Consider the following 21,831-nt stretch of genomic DNA (forward strand, 5'->3'; position numbering starts at 1 on the left):
AATGTCAACTTGGTCGGCATGGACAAGTTGGGCAAAGGGGCCATTTCTGTGCTGTACAGCTCTATCAGTTTTTGAATGTATGGAGACTGTAGGAAACTCCCTTCCTTGCAGGAACGGGGTAGTGATTGTTGATGATCAGCCATGATCATATTGAATGGCGGTGCTGCCTCGAAGGGCCGAATGGCCTACTCCTGCAGGAGGGTGTGGTCAGCTGGCTTCTGAAGTTACAGTAAACCTCATCAACAATAAACCATCACTGGTTCTCAGAAACGGAACTTCCTCCAGCAAATACTCTGGATTTTTTTTAGATACAGAATGGTAAACAGACCCTTCAGGCCACCCAAGCCTATGCCGATTATCAATCACATGTTCACATTTGTTCCATGTTATACCATTTTCTCGTCCACTTCCTAGGGGCGATTTTACAGAGGCCAAGGGAACGACAAACCAGCACGCATTTGGGATATAAGAGGAAACCGGAGCACCTGCAGGAGGAAACTTACAGGAAGAACGTGCAAACTCCGCACAGACAGCATCCGTGGTCAGGATCGATCCCCGGTCTGTCTCTGGGGCAGCAACTCTACCATCTGCACTGCTATGGTCTATCTTATGTTCATCACTTGTGATTCGATCCTGACTGTCTGTGCTGTCTGTACGGAGTTTGTATGTTCTCCCTGTGGGGTTTCTCCGAGATATTCGGTTTCCTCTCGCGCTCCAAAGACGTACAGGTTTGTAGGTTAATTGGCTTGGTATAAGTGTAAATTGTCCCTAGTGTGTGTAGGATAGTGTTAATGTGCAGGGATCGCTGGTTGTTGCGGACTTGGTGGGCTGAAAGGCCTTTTTCACGCTGTATCTCCAAATTAAACTAAATTAAAAGCGTTAATGTGCGGGGATCGCTGGTCGGTGCGGAAGGGCCTGTTTCCCCGCTGTATCTCGGAACTAAATTAAATTTGTTATCCATATATGGGTGCGTCGTCCGCAAGATTATCTGGGTTCACATCTTCCAAACATTTTGTTTCTTTTCATTTCTTGTCAGATTAAATTGATAGCTAGCTAAAAATCGTGGGATTGGAGACTGAATAGTAATGCCTTGGCACGTAAGAGCATTTCAGTCAAACAGGGACACTGGGAGCAAGGTGAAAAGATCCCTACTTCTATTTTCAAATGGGTTTAAGAGTGGGAACAATAAACAGTATCAGTGTCAGGGATTGGAAAACCGCTCCACAATACCAAGCATTCCTTAGCCCGCAGGTTTGTCACACACGCTGAAGGCGTTAGTAAAGGAATCCTTTGGACATTCTTTGCATCCATTGATCCATTAGCAAAACATATCTCACGAATGTAATTTTACACCATAATCACACTGCCAGGTGCCAGATTCAGTTGAATGCAGAGAAATGCAAAGGACTACACTTTGGAAAGGAGAGTGAGTGAAGGCAATGTTTACTGCGGAGTACAGTTCGAATAGAGGTCGAGAAGCTCAGGGATTTGGCGGTGTATCTGCATACTTTGTTGGAAATGAAGGGCATGTTTGAGAATTAACAGCCGGGCTTTATAAACGGTGACATCGCGTACAAAAGCAAGGAAGCTGCGCTAGATCGTTTGTACCCACTGACGTATTGTGTCCAGCTCTGGCACCATCCATTAGGACAGGGCTCGGCAACCTTGTTCTGCATAGGGGCCGGGACGCATGTCTGTGAGCGGATGGCGGGCCATATCTATCACGTGTACACATGGATCCAGCCCCCATCCCATCCCGGATGGCAGGCATCAAATCATGTGTTCACAGAAGATAGACAAAAATGCTGGAGAAACTCAGCGGGTGAGGCAGCCTCATGCAACCCTTGTATGTCTCACCTGCTGAGTTTCTCCGGCGTTTTTGTCTACCTTCGATTTCTTCCAGGATCGGCAGTTCTTTCTTAAACGTGTTCACGGAAGGTGCGTGGCCGTGCCGGAGGCTTTGCGCAGGATGTGGTACAGCCAGTGCTCAGCGGCGCTTGGCGCTCCGGATGATTACGGGGAAAAAAAATCCGCCTGTGGGCCGGATGATTTCGGGTTAGGCCGTAGGCTGCCGACCCCTGCATCAGGACCATCACCACCACCGACTCCATCTACACTTCACGCTGCCTATCAAATGCAGCTAATGTAATCAAACACTTGGCCCACCTCGGTCATTCCTTCATCTCCCTGCTCCCATTGGGCAGAAGATACAGAAGCTTGCAAACACGCACCACCAGACTTAGGAGTAACTTCTTCCCCTCAGTTTATAGGCTTCTGAAAGGTCCTTCAAATAACTAGGGTACTGTCCAATTTACCTCTACCCCACTGCAGACATTGGAGTTTGTCGCTGGCAATGGTGTTCTCCAATGCTATACTTTGGACTTCAGAGATGCAGCACAAAAACAGGCCCTTCGGCCCACCGAGTCCATGCCGACCAGCAATCATCCCGTACACTAGCACCATCTACACACACAAGGGACAATTTATAATTTTACTGAAGACAATCAACCTACAAAACTGAACGCCTTCGTAGTGTGGGAGGAAACCTGTGCTCCTGGAGAAAACGCACGCGGTCACGGGGACCACATACAAACTCCACACAGACAGCACCAGGGTAGTCAGGTTGAACCCGGGCCTGCGGCGCTGTAAGGCAGCAACTCTACCGCTGCGTCACTATGCCACCTTATATTCTGACAACTATCTTCTGCAATCTGTGTCTTTCCCTTTGTTTATCTATTGTACTAGAGTTTGTTTCGATTATATTTATCTATCTCACAAGGTCACATTGATAAAGAAATCAGGCTCCATATCTTCCAATTGATTCAATGGTTTAGTTGTCACAGATGCAACTGCACAGTGAGATATTCCACATGCAGTCGCCGCCATTCACCGGTCCCACCGACCAACGACAAGCCTTTGGGTGGGTTGTCGGTGATGTTGACCGAGAAGCTTTTGGAATCGCAGGAAGACTTCTGATTACACTTTTACCGAAGCCGATTAACCTACAAACCTGCACGTTTTTGGAGTGTGGGAGGAAAGTGGAGTACCCAGAGGAAACACACGTGGTCACAGGGAGGACCGGCAAACCCCCGTACAGACAGCACCCGTTGTCAGGATCGAGCCCGGGTCTCTGGCGCAGTGAGGCAGCAACTCTACCGCTGCGCCATCGTGCCGACCTCTCTGTCCCTTTAAATTGGACTGCTAAGAGGAGCATCTGTGCCAGGTCCTAATGTTCACCGGCCTGCCAGATGGATTGGAAGCTAACCCAGCCAGGGCTTACACAAGCAAATTGGATAAGCGCTTGCGAGAAAATAATTTACAGGGCAATAGGGAGAGAGCAGGGGAACAGGACTGAAGAGCTTGCTCAACTTGGAGCCAATGTGGAACTTGCTAGGCCAAGTGGCTTCCTGTGCTGAAACAATTCTATGGTTGCATTCAGCCATCCACTATTACAGCAACAGAGGAGAAAAACGGCCATTAAAACCTTCATTGGGGTGATGTGGCCGGATGACTGGCTGTTAGAAATTTAAAAAAGCCGCTCTCCTCGAAGAAAGTGATCGCTGTTGTTAGCGTGCATGGCATTCATCTTTCATCAATGCTTTTCTGCTGTAATTGTGCTCCCACAGACCCCGATCTGGAAGAACTGAGCGGCACGGTGGCACAGCGCTAGAGTTGCTGCCTCATAGCGCTAGCGACCCGGGTTCGATCCTGACAATGGGTGCTGTCTGTACGGAGTTTGCCCAGTTCTCCATGTGGGTTTTCTCCGAGATCTCCGGTTTCCTCCCACACTCCAAAGACGTACAGGTTTGTAGGTTAATTGGCTTGGTATAAATGTAAATTGTCCCTAGTATGTGTAGGATAGTGTTAGTGTGCGGGGATCACTGTTAGGTGTGGACCCGGTGGGTTAAAGGGCCAGTTTCTGCGCTGTATCTCTAAACTAAACTAAGTTCAACACGACCTGACCCAGGGCCCTCCCCAACAAATGGCAACAGAGCAGACACTGGCCAATTGGCAACAGTGAGGCCCGTCGATGGCCCCAGATCTGCTCAGCGATTCCCCGGCCAAATCGCCACTTGGCCCACGCAATAGGATAATAGAAAGTAGTCATTGCAGCAGCAGTCCGTGTGAGCCGCTCGAGGTTGGAGCCCAGCCCATTCCTCTTCCCTTCCCTCTTGCAATTCAAATTGAAACTAATAGCTGCTACCACAGGGGCCGCAGTCACGTTCCTTAGCAACCAAATCAGGAGTTTGGTGACCTCCAGAGTCAAGCCAAGAACAGAGGCTGAGAAAGCAGCCATTTCACAGAGACTTACTGACCAACATAGGACCTAGGCTGGGGACAACGCTATTCTAAACATTATTCCCGCTAAATGTTATTTCCTTCTCATGTATCTATCTATACACTGTAAATGGATCGATTGGAATCAAGTATTGTCTTTCTGCTGACTGGTTAGCACGCAACAAAAAAAGCTTTTCACGGTATCTCGATACACGTAACAATAAACTAAACTAAACAAGGGTGCTTGTGGAAGTCACACACGTTGGGCTCTTTTATTCTGGCGAGTGCATCGGCCCTTTAATTTTCAAACGATTCTCTCCCAGTCTCACGCAGGCCGCCCAGAGTGGGCCGGACCCTGCCCTGGGCCTGAGCCTGCACTAACACTGCTCAGAGAGTAGACAGTATAACAGGTTTGGGTTTACAACCCTGTGCTGCTGCATGTAAGAATGTCATTGTTCTGTTTGGGTACAAATATGAGAATAAAACATTCTTGAGAGACAAGCTACGAAGAACGATGCCAGTGCTGGCAACTTGCGTTATCCCAGGCCCCCCACTCCTGTATTCCTCCCCGCCCATGTTGTCTGTTTATGGTGGTACATCTATACATGAGGACAATCAATGTAGCACCCAACACACAAGGTCTTTCTTCACCAGTGTGCCCACCTCTAGACTTGTGCATTACCCTCCAATAAACCAACCTCACCAACTAAGCTGATCAACCTCACCAACAAACAGGGTGTGGAGAAGGGTCCCGACTCAAAACGTCACCTATCCATGTTCTCCAAAGATGTTGCCTGACCTGTTAAATTACTCCAGCGCTTTGTGTCCTTTTTTGTAAACCAACATCTGCAGTTCAATTTTTCTACTCACCAACTAAGCTCATTGGGACATCTTTACTAGTGTCTCATTCTGTTTAGTTCACCTTATAGATACATATTGGAAACTATGAGTCTATTGCAGGATTGTTGCTGCATTCCAATTAACTGCTAGGAGGTGGGCAGGAGATAGAAACATAGAAAATAGGTGGAGGAGGAGGCCATTCGGCCCTTCGAACCAGCACCGCCATTCATTGTGATCATGGCTGATCGTCCCCTATCAATAACCCAATGCCTGCCTTCTCCCCATATCCATTGACTTCACTAGCCCCTAGAGCTCTATCTAACTCTCTCTTAAATCCATCCAGTGATTTGGCCTCCACTGCCCTCTGTGGCAGGGAATTCCATAAATTCACAACTCTCTGTGTGAAAAAGGTTTTTCCTCACCTCAGTCTTAAATGACCTCCCCTTTATTCTAAGACTGTGGCCCCTGGTTCTGGACTTGCCCAACATTGGGAACATTTTTCCTGCATCTAGCTTGTCCAGTCCTTCTATAATTTTATATGTTTCTATAAGATAACCCCTCATCCTTCTAAACTCTAGTGAATACAAGCCTAGTCTTTTCAATCTTTCCTCACATGACAGTCCCGCCATCCCAGGGATCAATCTCGTGAACCTACGCTGCACTGCTTCAATCACAAGGATGTCCTTCCTCAAATTAGGAGACCAAAGCTCTACACAATACTCCAGATGTGGTCTCACCAGAGCCCTATACAACTGCAGAAGAAGCTCTTTACTCTTTACTGAAATCCTCTTGTTACGAAGGCCAACATTCCATTAGCTTTCTTCACTGCTTGCTGTACCTGCACGCCAACTTTCAGTGACCGGTGTACAAGGACACCCAGGTCTCACTGTACCTCCCCCTTATCTAACCCCATTGAGATCAGAAAACTGAGAGCAGACAGCGACCAAGAAGGGTCTCGACCCGAAATGTCACCTATTCCTTTACTCCAGAGATACTGTTTGACCCGCCAGGTTTACTCCAGCTTTTTGTTTCTTTCCTCGGTTTAAACCAGCAGTTCCTTCCTGCACAGCGACCACATCTACCCGTGTAGGAAGGAACTGCAGATGCTGGTTTAAATCGAAGATAGACACAAAATGCTGGAGTAACTCAGACTGAAGAAGGGTCTCGACCCGAAACGTGACCCATTCCTTCTCTCCAGAGATGTTGCCTGTCCAGCTGAGTTACTGCAGCATTTTGTGTTTATCTTCGACCACATTTACTTTGGCTTTTACTCCAAGAATCTCCTGACTAAACCATCAATATGTAATAGAAACCTTCTACTAAACACAAAGTGCTTGAGGAACTCAGTGGGTCAGGCAGATTCTGTGGAAGGAATGGACATACAACATTACTGTCCATTCGCTCCACAGATGCTGCCTGACCTGCTGAGTTCCTCCACCACTTTGTGTTTTGCTCAAGATTCAGGGACAGTTTCTTCACAGCTGTCATCAGGCAACTGAACCATCCTACCGCAACCAGAGAGCAGACCTGAACTATTATTGGACTATCTTTGATTGGACTTTACTGGCTTAACCTTGCCTTAAACGTTATTCCCTTATCACGTATCTGTGCACGGTGAATGGCTCGATTGTAATCATGTATTTTCTTGGGGTGGGAGATTGCAACCTTCACGTGGTCTGCCCTGTTTCGACGATCAACCTGGTGTGCAGAATCAAATAAGATCAAATAGAACAAGTTGTCCTACAACTTTAGGCTATGCACGCCATGCGTGAGAAGAATTTTCTTTCCGCTGGCAAATTAGTGCGCAACTAAAACTTTTCACTGTACTTCGATACACATGACAATAAACTAAACTGATAAACAACAGATCCCTCCAAGACTTACACTGCGGCTAAAAGGCTTTAATTAGTTCTGATGCGTCTAAAAGGATTCTCAGCCCAAAGCTTGCATGAAGAATAGAACAGGTACTATTTTGCTTCATTCTAGTTTCATCTCACAGTGCAGCAGATGTCTTCACAGTGTATTTGTATGTAAATATGTCATGGGCCTCGGAAGACATAGCAACGATATCACGTGCATGTTTGGTGTTAGTATCTTGATTAGTGAGTTCATAAGTTCATAACTCATTGGAGCAGAAGTAGGCCATTCGGTCCACCGAGACTACTCTGCCACTCAATCGTTGCTGATCTACCTTCACTTCTCAATTGTGTGCAGTTTTGGTCTCCTAATTTGAGGAAGGACATTCTTGCCGTTGAGGGAGTGCAGCGTAGGTTCACCAGGTTTACTCCCAGGATGGCGGCACTGACATATGATGAAAGAATGGGTCGACCGGGCTTGTATTCACTGGAATTTAGAAGGATGAGAGGATATCTTATAGAAACATATAACATTTTCAAAGGATGGGACAGGCCAGATGCAGGAAAAATGTTCTCGATGTTGGGGGAGTCCAGAGCTAGGGGTCACAGTTTAAGAATAAGGGGTAGGCAATTTAGGAGATGAGGAAAAGCTTTTTCACCCAGAAGGCAGTGGAGGCCAATTCACTGGATGTTAGAGAGTTAGATTTAGCTCTTAGGGCTAAAGGAATCAAGGTATATGGGGAAGATTTCACTGTACCTTAATTGGTACACATGACAATAGACTGGCCTTGAAACCTTGACCTTGAAAAGCAGGAACGGGTAACTGATTTTGGATGATCAGCCATGATCATATTGAATGGCGGTGCTGGCTCAAAGGGCCGAATGGCCTACTCGTGCACCTATTTTCCATGTTTCTAACACCAAGCTGCTCCCCATAACTCTTGACAATCTTAGCTGATCCTACTCATTAGTTGGGTTCCTACCCATTAGTTAGAATAAAGCACGTCTGACCAATGACACTATATAATAATATTGATTCATGTGCAAACTCCACAATGATGGCACCAGAGGTCAGGATTGAACCCTGGTCGCTGGAGTTGTGAGGCAGCGGCTCTACTCTAACACTTTCTATCTTATTTTATAAAACAGCATCTGCAGTTCCTTGTTTCTACACTGTATTCTTTATCTGCAAGTGGAGTTTACACACTGGTTCTCTCTGAGGACCCCCCTGGGATACAGTACAACCTCAGTATTAAACTACAAGGAGAGGAGATTGGGCAGCTTGGGACTTTATTCCTTGGAGCGCAAGAGGAAAAGGGGTGATTGTATAGAGGTGTATAAAAACATGCGGGGAATAGATAGGGTGATGGCAGGGTAGGGGGAATCAAGAACTAGAGGGTATGGGTTTGTGGTGCCTGATGCCGCACATTTGGCAGTGACCAGGAGAGGGCAGTAATGTGCTAGGAGTGGGGCAGCTTAATGGTGAGAGACTGCCTCGGGGGAACAAAAAATAACAGGAGGAAACTGGGTTAATTCTACAGAACCCACCACTGTGCCCTGGGATGCCGCTGAAATTATGCCTTGAAAGGCTTTCTGCAGCGATTGCATGGCAATGAGCAAAGTGTAGAGAGGTGAAATGCTGGGTGTGTTTAGTTTAGTTTAGCTTAATTTAGAGATACAGCGCGGAAAAAGGCCCTTTAGCCAACAGAGTCTGCACCGACCAGCGATTCCCGCACACTAACTATCCCACACACACTAGGGACAGTTTTACGTTTATACCAAGCCAATTAACCTACAAACCTGTACGTCTTTGGAGTGTGGGAGGAAACCAAAGATCTTGGAAAAAACCCACGCAGGTCATAGGGGGAGCGTACAAACTCTGTACAGACAGCACCCGTAGTCAGGATCGAACCTGGGTCTCAGGCGCTGTAAGGCAGGAGCTCTACCGCTGTGCCACCATCTGCCTTTCTTGCAGCAAGCGCATAGTTCTGGACTATAAACTAAAAGGGACCTTTATAGATGTAGCAAATTGGCACAGAGCGCACACCACCAACATAACCTGCTGGACATTATCGGATATGGCCTTAGTTTGCAACTTGCCACTTTCTCATAGTGTGTGGGCCCCACGTTTATAAACACCAGCTTGCAGTCAGAGTCATACAGGATGGAAGCAGGCCCATCGGCCCAACCCATCCAAACCAACCAACATGGTCCATCTAAGTTAATCCCCTTTACCTGCGTTTGACCCATATCGCTCGAAGCATTTCCTATCCACCTACCTGTTCAAACGTCTTTCAAATATTATTATTGTCTCTACCTCAGCCACTTCTTCTGGCAGCTCAGTCCACATATCCATGCATCTGTGTAAAAGAGTTATTCCTCAAGTTCCCATTAAATCTTTCCTCTCTCACCTTCACTTCTTGATTCAGCTGGCCTAGGGAAAACAGACCTGCAGTCACCCTATCTATTCCCCTCATGATTTTACACACTGCTATACTATTATCCCTCAGCCTCCTGCACTCCAAGGAACAAAGTCCAAGTCTGTCCAATTCCCACCCCTCATCATTCAGGCCCTTCGAGTCCTGGCAACATCTCCGCAATTCCTTTCCAGCTTAACTGCATCTTCTCCATCTACCATCAATATACAATATTTCAATCAAACCATTGTTACTTCAATAAAATCACAACACGTTGCATAGAAACATTCTCAGACAAGATTTAAGCCAAATGATATGATTTAAGTCAAGAATCAAGTCAAGTGTGGTTGAAAAATGTATGAGGGAGAAGAGAGACAAGACTGTTTAATTGTCATATGTACCGACAACAGAACAATGAATTTCTTACTTCCTGCAGCTTAACAGCCCCCTAAATGCAATAACACACAAATAATATATAATAATCAATAATACGACAAGTAATAATTAATGGGTGGCACAGTGGCGCAGCGGTAGAGTTGCTGCCTTACGGCACCAGGGACCCAAGTTCAATTCTGACAACAGCTACTGTCTCTAGGGAATTTGTACGTTCTCCCTGTGACCGCGAGGGTTTTCTCAGGGTGCTCCGGTTTCCTCCCTCATTCCGAAGACGTGCATGTTTGTATGCTAATTGGCTTCTATAAATTCCCCATAGAGTGTAGGATAGAATGAGTGTATGGGGGATTCAATGGTTGGCGAGGATTCGGTGGGCTGAAGGGCCTGTTTCCACACTGCATCTCTGAACTAAACGAAATGTGAGGGCAAATAGTGTGGTAAAAATATCATGGTTTGAAAGATTGCCTTTGAAGAAAAGGAGACCAAAAAGGTTTAAGGAGAGAATATTGGAATTTAGGGTCTTGGCAATTGAAAGCAACTGTGGAATGATTCAATTCACCAATGATCCTGAGGCCAGATTTCTTTAACAAACAGATTATCAGAGGGCCCCATCAGCAAACAGCACCTGGAAGTGTTTATTCATTCGTTCCTCCACAGGATGTGGGCATTGCTGGTTTAGCCTGTGTTTACTGCCCTTCCCTAATTGCCTCCAAGCTGAGTGGTTTGTTCAGGGTCAAATATAGGGCAGATCAGGTACAGGCGGGAAATATTCTTCCCTGAAGGAACCTCCTTGAGGTTTTGGGTGACGTTTCAGGTCGAGACCCCTTCTTCAGACTGAAGAAGGGGTCTTGACCTAAAGTGTCACCCATTCCTTCTCTCCAGAAATGCTGCCTGTCCTGCTGAGTTACTCCAGCATTTTGTGTCTATCTTCGGTTTAAACCAGCATCTGCCAATCCTTCTTACATACTCACGAGGTTTTGTTTGGACAATCTGGCAGCTTCAAGCTCAGTTACTGATGACACCATTTTAACCAGTTTTATACGATTACTTCAATTTAAAGGGCTGCTGCCTCAAAACGCCAGAGACTCGGGTTCGATCCAGACCTTGGTGTGGAGTTTGCATGTTCTCCCTGTGACCATGTGGGTTTCCTCCAGGTACCCTGGTCAAGTCCCACATCCCAAAGACGTACGGGTTTGTAGGTTAATCGGCTAATTCAGAGGGAGTGGGTGAGAAAGTGGGATAACATAGAACTAGTGTGCACTGGTGATCTGAAGACTGAGTCATTGTATCATTGAATTGATCGATGGCCGGCATGGACTCGGTGAGCCAAAGGTCCTTTAGTATCTCAAGACTAAAACTAAACTTAATCTCCCAGCCAGTATGGTGGGGTTTGAAATCATGTCTCCAGATCAGTATCCCACTCTTCTAGATGCTCGTTCAGTAACACAACCTTTGAGCGAGCCACATATATTTGCGAGTGAGGTATTGAGAGTGCTTGCACGAATCATGGCTCAGTACTAACATAAATGAGATGATCTTTACCCTTATAATGGTGCCATAGAATGAGAAGATAAAAAATATCTCTGGTATAAAACATTAAATGCTGGAGTAAATCAGTGAGTTTAGTTTAGAGATAGTTTAATTTTGGGTGTCGGGTTACGGGAAGAAGGCACGAGAATGGGTTAAGCGGGAATGATAGATCAGCCATGATTGAATGGCGAAGTAGACTTGATGGGCTGAATGGCCTAGTTCTGCTCCATCAACATGAATACAGTGTTTAAGAGGGAACTGCAGATGCTGGAGAATCGAAGGTTACACAGAAAAGCTGGAGAGACTCAGCGGGTGCAGCAGCATCTATGGAGCGAAGGAAATAGGCAACGTTTCGGGCCGAAACCCTTCTTCAGACGGTCTGAAGAAGGGTTTCGGCCCGAAACGTTGCCTATTTCCTTCGCTCCATAGATGCTTGCACCCGCTGCTCTCATTTTCAACCAACATGAATACAGTGTTACACTTGATAACTAGTTCTATCCTACACGTTAGGGACTATTTACAGAGGCCAATTAACCTAAAAACCCACGTGTAGGAAGGAACTGCAGATGCCGGTTTAAATCGAAGATAAGACACAAAATACTGGAGTAACTCAGTGGGACAGGCAGCATCTCTGGAGAGAAGGAACGGATGACTTTTCGGGTCGAGACCTTTCACCAGACTGAAGAAGGGTCTCAACCTAAAAACCAACATGTCTTTGGGATGTGGGAGGAACCGGAGCACCCGGAGGAAACCCACGAGAGCAAACCCACAGGGAGGACGTGCAAACTCCACATATGCAGCACCCGAGGTCAGGATCGAACCCGGGTCTCTGATGCCATGAGGCAGCAACTCTACTGCTGTGCCACTGTGCCGCCCCTTAGCCATGGAGTCAAGCAGCATCTTTGGAATACATGGAAATACAAAGTTTTGGGTCGGGACCGTTTTCAGACTGGTTGCAGTAGGAGGGAGGGGTGGGGGGGGGGGGGGGATATGGGGGGAGCTCGTAAATAGGGGGGGGGGGGGGGGGGGGGGGGGGGACAATACCTGGCATATGATAGGTGGGTGGTGGATACAGGTGAGGGAGGTTTGATTGGAAAATGGGTGGACAAAGCTCTGCGATAAAGATAAAAGGAGACAAAAGGATGTGAGATAAGGAGAGAAGGGGCAGGCATTGTGAGGCCAGATGAAGGGATGTAGGTGCAAGCGGATAGGGGTTTGGTGGCTGATGTAGAGAAAGGCGGCAGGTTCAGACTAGGCACAGTCACAACAGGATAGAAGTCATTCAACACAACATGGATTTAAAACTCTAGGAGAAAAAAGGCCTTGAATTAACATTCGGTAGATTGGTGATAATAACGCACAATATTAGGAACTCTGGAGAGAAGCTTTTGGAACGTGCCGTGTGAGTTCTGTTATCAGGGTGAGTTGTCCACAGTGGAACTCCCATTACCCTGTCACGGGAATGGCGAGGGAGAAACACAAAGCCTTGGGATAGCCAGGAAGAGGCACACAGAGGAGGCAGGCTGGGGGGGTTTGCGTTGCCCCTGGAGTGGAAGACTGGAGGTCTCAACTGTGCAAACGAGCAGGAAACAGGGCTCGTCTAGGGCGACTTGGTGGCGCAGAGGTACAGTTGCTACCCTACAGCGCCAGGGACCCGGATACGATTCTGACCATGGGCGCTGCCTGTACGGAGTTTGTACCTTCTCCCCACGTGACCCACGTGGGATTTCCCCGGGTGCTCCAGTTTCCTCCCACACTCCAAAGACGTATGGGTTTGTAGGTTAATTGGCTTCGGTACAATTGTCCCTTGTGTGCAGGGATCGCTGGTCGGCGCGGACATGGCGTGCCGAAGGGCTTGTTTCCGCACTGTGTCTCTAAACTAAACTAAAATCTAAGTGGCCTGGTTTCCACGTGGATTATTTTTGTTTGCACCATAGGAGTGGAAATTAATTTTAATAAAAAGATCTGTAACACTGTGGGATTTTCCCCATTATCAAGTGTCTGTGGAGAAGGATGCGCTGAGACCAGTGACAAATAAGATGCGCAAAGGCTCACTGCTGTGTGACCCGTTCTGTTTAATACAAAATCATTTGAACAGTTAGCGCTAACGAGCTTCCTGTAGGAGTTTCACAATGTGGCATAAGGGTATCTCTCCTGAAGTGCAAGTTCTCACCAGCATAGTATTTGATTTTGAACTTCCCTGGCTTATATTCACATGGTTTCAGTCGCAATGATACAAAGCAGCTGTAACTTCACAGAATGTAATAAAAAGGAACAGCAGATGCTGGTTTATACCAGAGATAGACACAAAAATGCTGGAGTAACTCAGCGGGTCAGGCAGCATCTCTGGAAAAACATGGATAGATGGCGTTTTGGGTCGGGACCCTTCTTCACTCTGAAGGTCCCGACCTGAAATGTCATGTATCCATTTTCTCCATAGCTGCCGCCTGGCCCGCTGTTACTCCAGCATTTTGTGCCTATCGCAGCCATGATTGAATGGCGGAGCCGAGACGATGTGTTGAACGGCCTAGATTCTGCTCCTATGTGACATTGGGTAGAAAATGTGGGATCAAAAAATCCAAATGTGCGGCAATGATCCGGCGATTTCCAATTGCACGGGAACTGGGATCATGCAAACTGCCTGCACAACACAAGGATCAAAGGATCAGAGCAGTTGAATCTCTATGGACTCGAGGGAAGCATCTGGTCACTATAACCGGTGCTTCGAACCTTAATGATGAGGAGGCTGATGTCAGCAAACGACTGGCTGTCCTTACAATGTTTTTCATCTCGTCTATATTAGTCCCTCGCAGAATAGAAAAATGTGGTTAGAACACGCATTTCCTGTGTCACACTTCATGTAACATCTCCACTATCACGTTACACAACGATAACGCTATTGTTATTAAACCATGTACCCTCTGACACACTCCAGGAGATCTAATGAGATTTTAAAGTTTGCCTGCAACACGTACTTTCCTGTTAAGCGACACCCTTCGTTCTCGTGACATTTCTGTCGATGTTTTTTCGTGCTAAGGCCCCCCTGTGGTTGCAAGCCCAGCATATGCTCCAGTTCTCGAGAGGCTCTGTCTGAGGAAGCCTGCTTAGCATCTCCGGGGGAAGAGGTGGGCGGGAGAGGTTTTTGCGCAGATTTGTTCAAACGCCAGTCAAACCTGGCGCCTGCCGTTCAGCGCCCGAGACCGAGTTTCGAATCAAGCCCTCCCCCCCCCACACACGCAACCCCTTCCTCCTCTCTCTCGCTCTCACTGCGGTGTCATTGCCACCCTGCTTATAGCGAAATGAGCTCCTGAACATACGTAATGTCCCACCGAATCTTTGTCGTCACACTTCCTCTTCTTGCCCTCGGTGGTGTAGTCGAGCGAGCCTCGGTGCCTGTCTTCAGCTCGGAGACTGTCAGAGGGAGACACCGATTTACTCTGGGGGAAACACAAGGACAATGAAGTGCGTTAGTCATCTGAGCACCATCCCTGGTTCCTACTTAGAGTCATAGAGTCAAGAAGACCCAACACCGGCCTACCCATTGAAACCCACCCAGGTACACCATCTAAGTTAGGCCCAGTTGCCCGCATTTGGCCCATATCCTCCCAACCTTTGATATCCACGTCCCTGTCCAAATGTCTTTCGAATGTTGTTATTGTTTAAAGATGCAACATGGAAAGAGGCCTTTCGGCCCACCAAGTCCATGCCCGTATACTAGCTCGATCCTACACACCAGGGACAATTTACGGAAGCCAATTCACCTGCAAATCTGTAGGAAGGAACTGCAGATTCTGGTTTACACCAAAGATAGACACAAAGTGCTGGAGTAACGTAGTAGGTTAGGCAGCATCTCCGGAGTAAAGGAGTCAGTGATGTTTTGGGTCGTGACCCATCATCAGATTCAACCTACAAATCTGTACATCTTAGGAATGTGGGTGGAAACCAGAGCATCCAGAGAAAACCCACACAGTCACAGGGAGAACGTGCACAAACTTTGTACAGACTGCACCCATGATCAGAATCGAACACAGGTCTCTGGTGCTGCAAGGCAGCAACTCTAAAGCAGCGCCACCGTGTTGCCCCTATTGTACCTGCCTCAACTACATCCTGTGACAGCTCGTTCCACACACCCACTACCCTCTGCGTGAAAATAATCTCCCTCCCTTGTCAAATATGCATCCCAGGCAGCCCGAGACATCTCCAAAACTCTTGTAGCAACTCTTGTAGCTTTTTCAAACAAGAGCTGACAGATCGGCAAAAATAGACCCAAGAGTCTATTTAATGAAACCCATTGTGCGATGTAAAGCACAGAACCTGTAATAGCTTGGTTGATGAGAACGTGTAAATTACCAGCACTGCGACAAACTTCCACAATATTGATAGACACAAAATGCTGGAGTAACTCAACATCTCCGGAGAGAAGGAATGGGTGACATTTCGGGTCGAGACCCTTCTTCAGACTGGTTATGGATAAGGGAAACTAGGGATATAGACGATGGTGTAGAGAGATAAAGAACAATGAATGAAAGATGTGCAAAAAAAGTAACTATGATAAAAGAAATCGGCCATTGTTAGCTTTCTTGGGTGGAAACGGGAAGCTAGTGCACCTTGGGTAGGGGAGGGATGAAGAGAGAGGGAATGCCGGGGTTATCTGAAGCTAAATCAATTAATATTGCCCAAGCGAAACATGAGATGCTGTTCCTCCAATTTGTGTTTAGCCAATGGAGGACAGAAAGGTCTGTGTAGGAACGGGAAGGAGAATTAAAGTGTTCCACAATATTGATCCTTACTCTTGCCTGCGTGCCGATTGTCCTGACCATCAGTATTAAATGCATTGACCACTTTAGCTTGCACAAGATTACCAGGTCAACAATGGGCAGAACTACCAGCAATTTAATCAGTATTTTCTTTTTAAATTCCTTCAGTCAATGTTCATACTGTTGGGGTGTAAAATACCCAAGCAAATATGAGGTGCTGCTCCTCCAATTTGCAGTGGGACTCACTCTGGCCATGGAGGAGGCCCAGGACAGAAAGGTCAGATTCGGAATGGGAGGGGGAGTTGTTGAAGTGCTGAGCCACCAGGAGATCAGGTTGGTTAGTGCGAACCGAGCGGAGGTGTTGGGCGAAGTAATCGCCAAGCCTAAGCTTGGTCTCACCGAGCAGCTGACACCTAGAGCAGCGAATGAGGTTGGAGGAGATGCAGGTGAACCTCTGCCTCACCTGGAAAGACTGTTTGGGTCCTTGGATGGAGTCAAGGGGGGGGGGGGGGGGGGGAGGTAAAGCAACAAGTATAGCATTTCCTGCAGTTGCAAGGGAAAGTACCAGGGCAGGGGGTGGTTTCGGGTGGGAAGGGACAAATTGACCAGGGAGTTTTTTGGAGGGAGCGGTCTCTGCGGAAAGCCGAAAGGGGAGGAGATGGGAAGATGTGGCCAGTGGTGGGATCCCGTTGGAGGTGGCAAAAATGTCGGAGGATGTGTAACATGGATTATTTGACGCATTAATTCTAATTCACCAAATGTTGAGGAAGAAAGTGCAGGATGGGATGAGAAATGAAGGTAAAGGTTGGTGTTTGGTTGATAAAAATACCCTTCAGCTGTAACCTTTATTGTGCTTTGTTAGAATGCTCTTCCTTGGCTTAAGCCTGGTCTTTCATCAGCTGGGCAAACCAGCTCGGTCTTTCAATTAAAATCCCTCCAGTAAAAGTGTACCGAGTGAACTAATCAAACACACTTAAAGCACAGCCACCTGGATTAATTCAGACACACACCGACACCTTTGAAGCCACCGGTCACCGTGACCTCCTGGCGACCCTCCCTTATCAAATTGCAGTGCTTCCAAAACTGGCTTAAGCAAGCAGGACTGAGGGAAATCCATGGGAACGGACCCTGAACTCATCAAGCAGTAAGGAACAAAAGCCACCTTTGTGTCCTGAAGCCACACACATTCCCCCCACCTCCCCCCCCATGTTGACTGAGAGCAAATGAGGCATTACGGTGAAGGGGGTGGGGGGGACAGGGGACTCATCCGACAGGGAGGTTTGTCTTCAGTTTTATTTAATGATCGCTAACCTCTGAATTTGTTTGTTGAGGTCGTTCAGCACCCGCGCTCGCTGTTGTTTATGTGCTCGTGGGTTTTTACGCCTGATTTCCGAGTTCAACACTGTAGCCTCGAATAAGCCGACACGACGAGTAACTCTAGCTGCTCATCTCTAGATATTGTTGAGTCATCTTGTTAAAAAAAAAAACAGGCGCATCACCGATCCTGGATGACATGTCGGTTTGCTCAAGTCAAGGGTGGCGCAGCGGTAGAGTTGCTGCCTTGCGCCAGAGGCCCAGGTTCAACCCCAACCCCAACATTGATTTTGAATGATCAGCCATGATCTTATTGAATGGCAGTGCTAGCTCGAATGGCCAAATGCACCTATTTTCTATGTTTCTAACCAAGCACGTCTTTGGAATGTGGGAAGTAACCGGAGCACCCGGAGGATACCCATGAGGTCAGAGGGAGAACGTGCAAACTCCACGCAGGCAGCTCTTGAGGTCAGTATTCAGGATTGAACCCGGGTCTCTGGCGCTGTGAGGCAGCAGCTCTACCCGCTGTGCCGCTGTGCACCCTATCTGCCAGAAGACACAATATCATTCTGAGAAGAGGAGCAGAAATGACGTTAAAAATGGAGCCACAAGACATTGTAGTGACTGTAATCCTTCGCGAAAAAAAAACAGAAGTGTGAAATGAATTCAGCGTGTCAGGCAGCATCAGTAGAGGGAAATAGACAGACAATGTTTTGGTTCGGAACTTATTCCGACTGATGGAGTAGTGGGGGGGATAAAGCTGAAAGAGGGAGATGGGAATGGGACAACTCTGGCAAGTGATAGGTGGATAGGAGGAGGGTGGGGGGTGGGGTTATTGGTACATGGGTGGAGTATGTGACAAAAGGATGTCAGATAAGAGGAGGGATGTGTAACGTTACACTCGTCTTGCAACCACAACTCTCATGTTACCAATTTAATGATAAATTGAAAGATACAGCACACTGCCTGATCCGCTGAGTTCTTTTAACTCGTTGCCACATTTCTTTTGCTCAGGATTCCAGTCATCCAGTGTCTTGTAGCTCCATTTTTTAATGTAAATGTTGCTCCTCCTCCCAAAACAATATAGTGTCTTCTGGGAGGTAAGGCCCGTCAAGCTCGTTCACACTCGTTCTATGCTTTCCCATTTTTAGGCCATCTGATCCACTCCGCCACTCGGTCAAGGCAGATCTATTCTTCCCTCCCAAACCCATACTCCTGCCTTCCCTCCATAACCATTGACTCCTTTACTGATCAAGAACTATCAACCTCTGCTTTAAAATTACCCCACGACTTGGCCTGTCTTGAACGTCTGAATCAATAATAATAATAATAATAATAATAATACATTTTATTTATGGGCGCCTTTCAAGAGTCTCAAGGACACCTTACAAAAATTTAGCAGGTAGAGGAAAAACATGTAAGGGGAATGAAATAAATAGTAGAGACATGACTAGTACACAAAGTAAAGACAGAATTCAATACAAAACACAATATGAGGCAATTAATGCACAGATGAAAAGGGAAGGGGCACGTGGCTAAGGATAGGCAGAGGTGAAGAGATGGGTCTTGAGGCGGGACTGGAAGATGGTGAGGGACACGGAATTGCGGATCAGTTGGGGGAGGGAGTTCCAGAGCCTAGGAGCTGCCCTGGAGAAGGCTCTGTCCCCAAAACTGCGGAGGTTGGACTTGTGGATGGAGAGGAGACCGGCTGATGTGGATCTGAGGGACCGTGAGGGTTGGTAGGGGGAGAGGAGGTCAGTGAGATATGGGGGGGGGGGGGGCAGATGGTGGAGAGCTTTGTAGGGGAGGACCAGGATTTTGTAGGTGATCCGGTGGGAGATGGGAAGCCAGTGAAGTTGTTTGAGGACTGGAGTGATGTGATGCCAGGATTTGGTGTAGGTGATGAGTCGAGCGGCTGCGTTCTGGACCAGTTGGAGTCGGTTGATGTAGGTGGAGCTGATGCCAAGTGAGTTGCAATAGTCCAGTCGGGAGATGAAGGCATGGATGAGTCTTTCAGCAGCAGGAGGTGTGAGAGAGGGTCTGAGTTTGGCGATGTTGCGGAGATGAAAGAAGGAGGTTTTAATGACATGGCGGATGTGAGGCTTAAGGGAGAGGGTGGAATAAAAGATCACGCCAAGGTTGCGGGCCTGGGGAGATAGTGGTGCCGTCGATGGTGAGAGTGGGGTTATTGATTTTGCTGAGTGTTGTTTTGGAGCCTATGAGGAGGAATTCTGTCTTATCGCTGTTGAGTTTGAGGAAGTTATGTTGCATCCAGGTTTTTTTGTGGTGACAAACAGGAGTTGATATGGGAGTGGGGGGGGGGGGGGGGGTGTGGGTGGATTTGGTGGGAGGTAGATCTGGGTGTCATTGGCGTAACAGTGGAAGTCCAGGTTGAAGTGGCGGAGTATCTGACCAAGGGGGAGGATGTAGATGATGAAGAGGAGGAAGCCGAGTACGGAGCCTTGGGGAACGCCTTGAATGACTGTGGCTGTAGCAGAGGTGTGGTTGTGGAGAGAGATGAAGTGGGATCTGTTGGAAAGGTGGGAACGGAGCCAGCTGAGTGCAGAGCCTTCAATGCCGAGGTATTTTGAGTCTGGTGAGCAGGATGTTATGGTTCACTGTATCGAAGGCTGCGCTCAGGTCGAGGAGGATGAGGATGTTGAGGGAACCAGTGTCAGCAGAGGTGAGGAGGTCGTTGAGGACTTTGAGGAGAGCAGTTTCTGTGCTATGGAGGGGACGAAAGCCAGATTGGAGGGGATCAAGTAGGTTATACGCAAGGAGGTGGGAATGAAGTTGCGACGCAACGATACGCTCCAGGGTTTTTGAAAGAAAGGGGAGGTTTGAGATTGGGCGGTAGTTAATGAGAGAGGAATCAAGACCAGGTTTCTTTAAGATTGGTGTGACAGCAGCAGTTTTGAAAGCGGAGGGGACAATTCCTTGGGACAATGAGGAGTTGAAGAGATTAGTGAGGTAGGGGCAGAGAACGGGGAGGCAGGACTTCAGCAGGGGAGTGGGGAGAGGGTCGAGGGAGCAGGTAGTGGGTTTGGAAGATCTGATGAGTTTGGAGATTTCAGTAGGGGTGACCAGGTCAAACTGGGAGAGGAAGCAGTGTGGAGGAGGGGTAAGGAGGTCAGTGGAGATGTTGAAAGGAGGGGCCTTGGTAGGTGGTGGAGTAGATGCTGGGGAGTCGGGTACAGGGGATAAAGATTGATAGATGAATTCCACAGGTCCACCCTGAAAACCATGAAACCACAGCCATATTACCAATTAGAATTGCTCCCCCCCCCCCCCGCCCCCCCCCTAAAGACGAACGGCCTTCTGCTTCATCACACCACGCAAGGAGGCTTCTTTGCAACCCGAGGCATGATCGAGGCAACCATAAATGTTGATCGGTTGGGTCAGTTACTGATGTGAAGAATGTTTCACACACGTTGCAGTGCGGAGAATACTCTGTAAACCGCAGACATGTGATACACTTTGGCCATCACACATTCAATCAAGATCTCCAGCTCCGATTAAAATGCACCACACGTGTTCTTCATCATTTTTCTCATCTCACAGCAGGCTCCTCGCCCTCTGACATTGTAAACCAGACTTGGCGCTGGATGCAACCCGTAAATATTTATGTCAATAAAAATTAAGCAACGACTCCCTGTCCCCGCTCGGCCACAGTGCAGCCAAGGGGCCAGACAGCGCCGGGGGTATCAATTGCTTTCCATTGTTACGAATTCACAAACATGCTGGGAAGTTGGGTGTTCCAGCTCGCTGCAAACAGCTGGGCGATTGCTGATTCCCCGTCCAGGGGCCCGTGTAAAAGTCTGAGTCACAATTACCAGGGAGATCGCTGGTTCAGTCTTGGCTCCTGCACCACGCGCATTTGGATGTCTTTAGAGGCTACAGTTCAGATTAGTTCTATTTCAATTTATTGTCACGTGCACCGAGGTACAGTGGAAAGCTTTTGTTGCGTGCTAACCAGCCAGCGGAAAGACAATGCTGGGCATGGCGGCGCAGCGGTAGACTGGCCGCCTTACAGCGCCAGAGACTCTGGTTCCACGTTTGATTCTGACTAAGGTCGCTGTCCTTATGGAGTTTGCACATTCTCCCCGTGGCCTACGTGGGTTTTCACCGATATCTTTGGTTTCCTCCCACACGCCAAAGACTGTACAGGTTTGTAGGTTAATTGGCTTGGTATGAATGCAAGACAGACACGAAATGCTGGAGTAACTCAGCGGGACAGGCAGCATCTCTGGAGAGAAGGAATGGCTGATGTTTCAGGTCGAGACCCTTCTTCAGACCCGAAACTTCACCCGTTCCTTCTATCCAGAGATGCTGCCTGACCCGCTGAGTTACTCCAGCATTTTGTGTCTATCTTTGGTTAGACGCCTTCCGATACATTTGGTATCAATGTAAAGTGTCCCTAGTGTGTGTGGGATAGTGTTAATGTGC

At 47.7% G+C, this 21,831-nt stretch overlaps 1 protein-coding gene across 1 annotated transcript in view; it reads right to left on the reverse strand.

Annotated features, from left to right (window-relative positions):
- LOC129711335 (transducin-like enhancer protein 4) overlaps positions 1-21,831 on the reverse strand; it is a 196,676-nt gene that overhangs the window by 17,122 nt on the left and 157,723 nt on the right. Inside the window, exon 9 of the mRNA XM_055658924.1 lies at positions 14,632-14,751. Within this exon, the coding sequence (XP_055514899.1) occupies positions 14,632-14,751 (120 nt within the window). The remainder of the gene's footprint in view (positions 1-14,631; positions 14,752-21,831) is intronic.

This window comes from Leucoraja erinacea, chromosome 29 (assembly GCF_028641065.1).
Source record: "Leucoraja erinacea ecotype New England chromosome 29, Leri_hhj_1, whole genome shotgun sequence".
Classification (NCBI taxonomy): Eukaryota; Metazoa; Chordata; class Chondrichthyes; order Rajiformes; family Rajidae; genus Leucoraja; species Leucoraja erinaceus.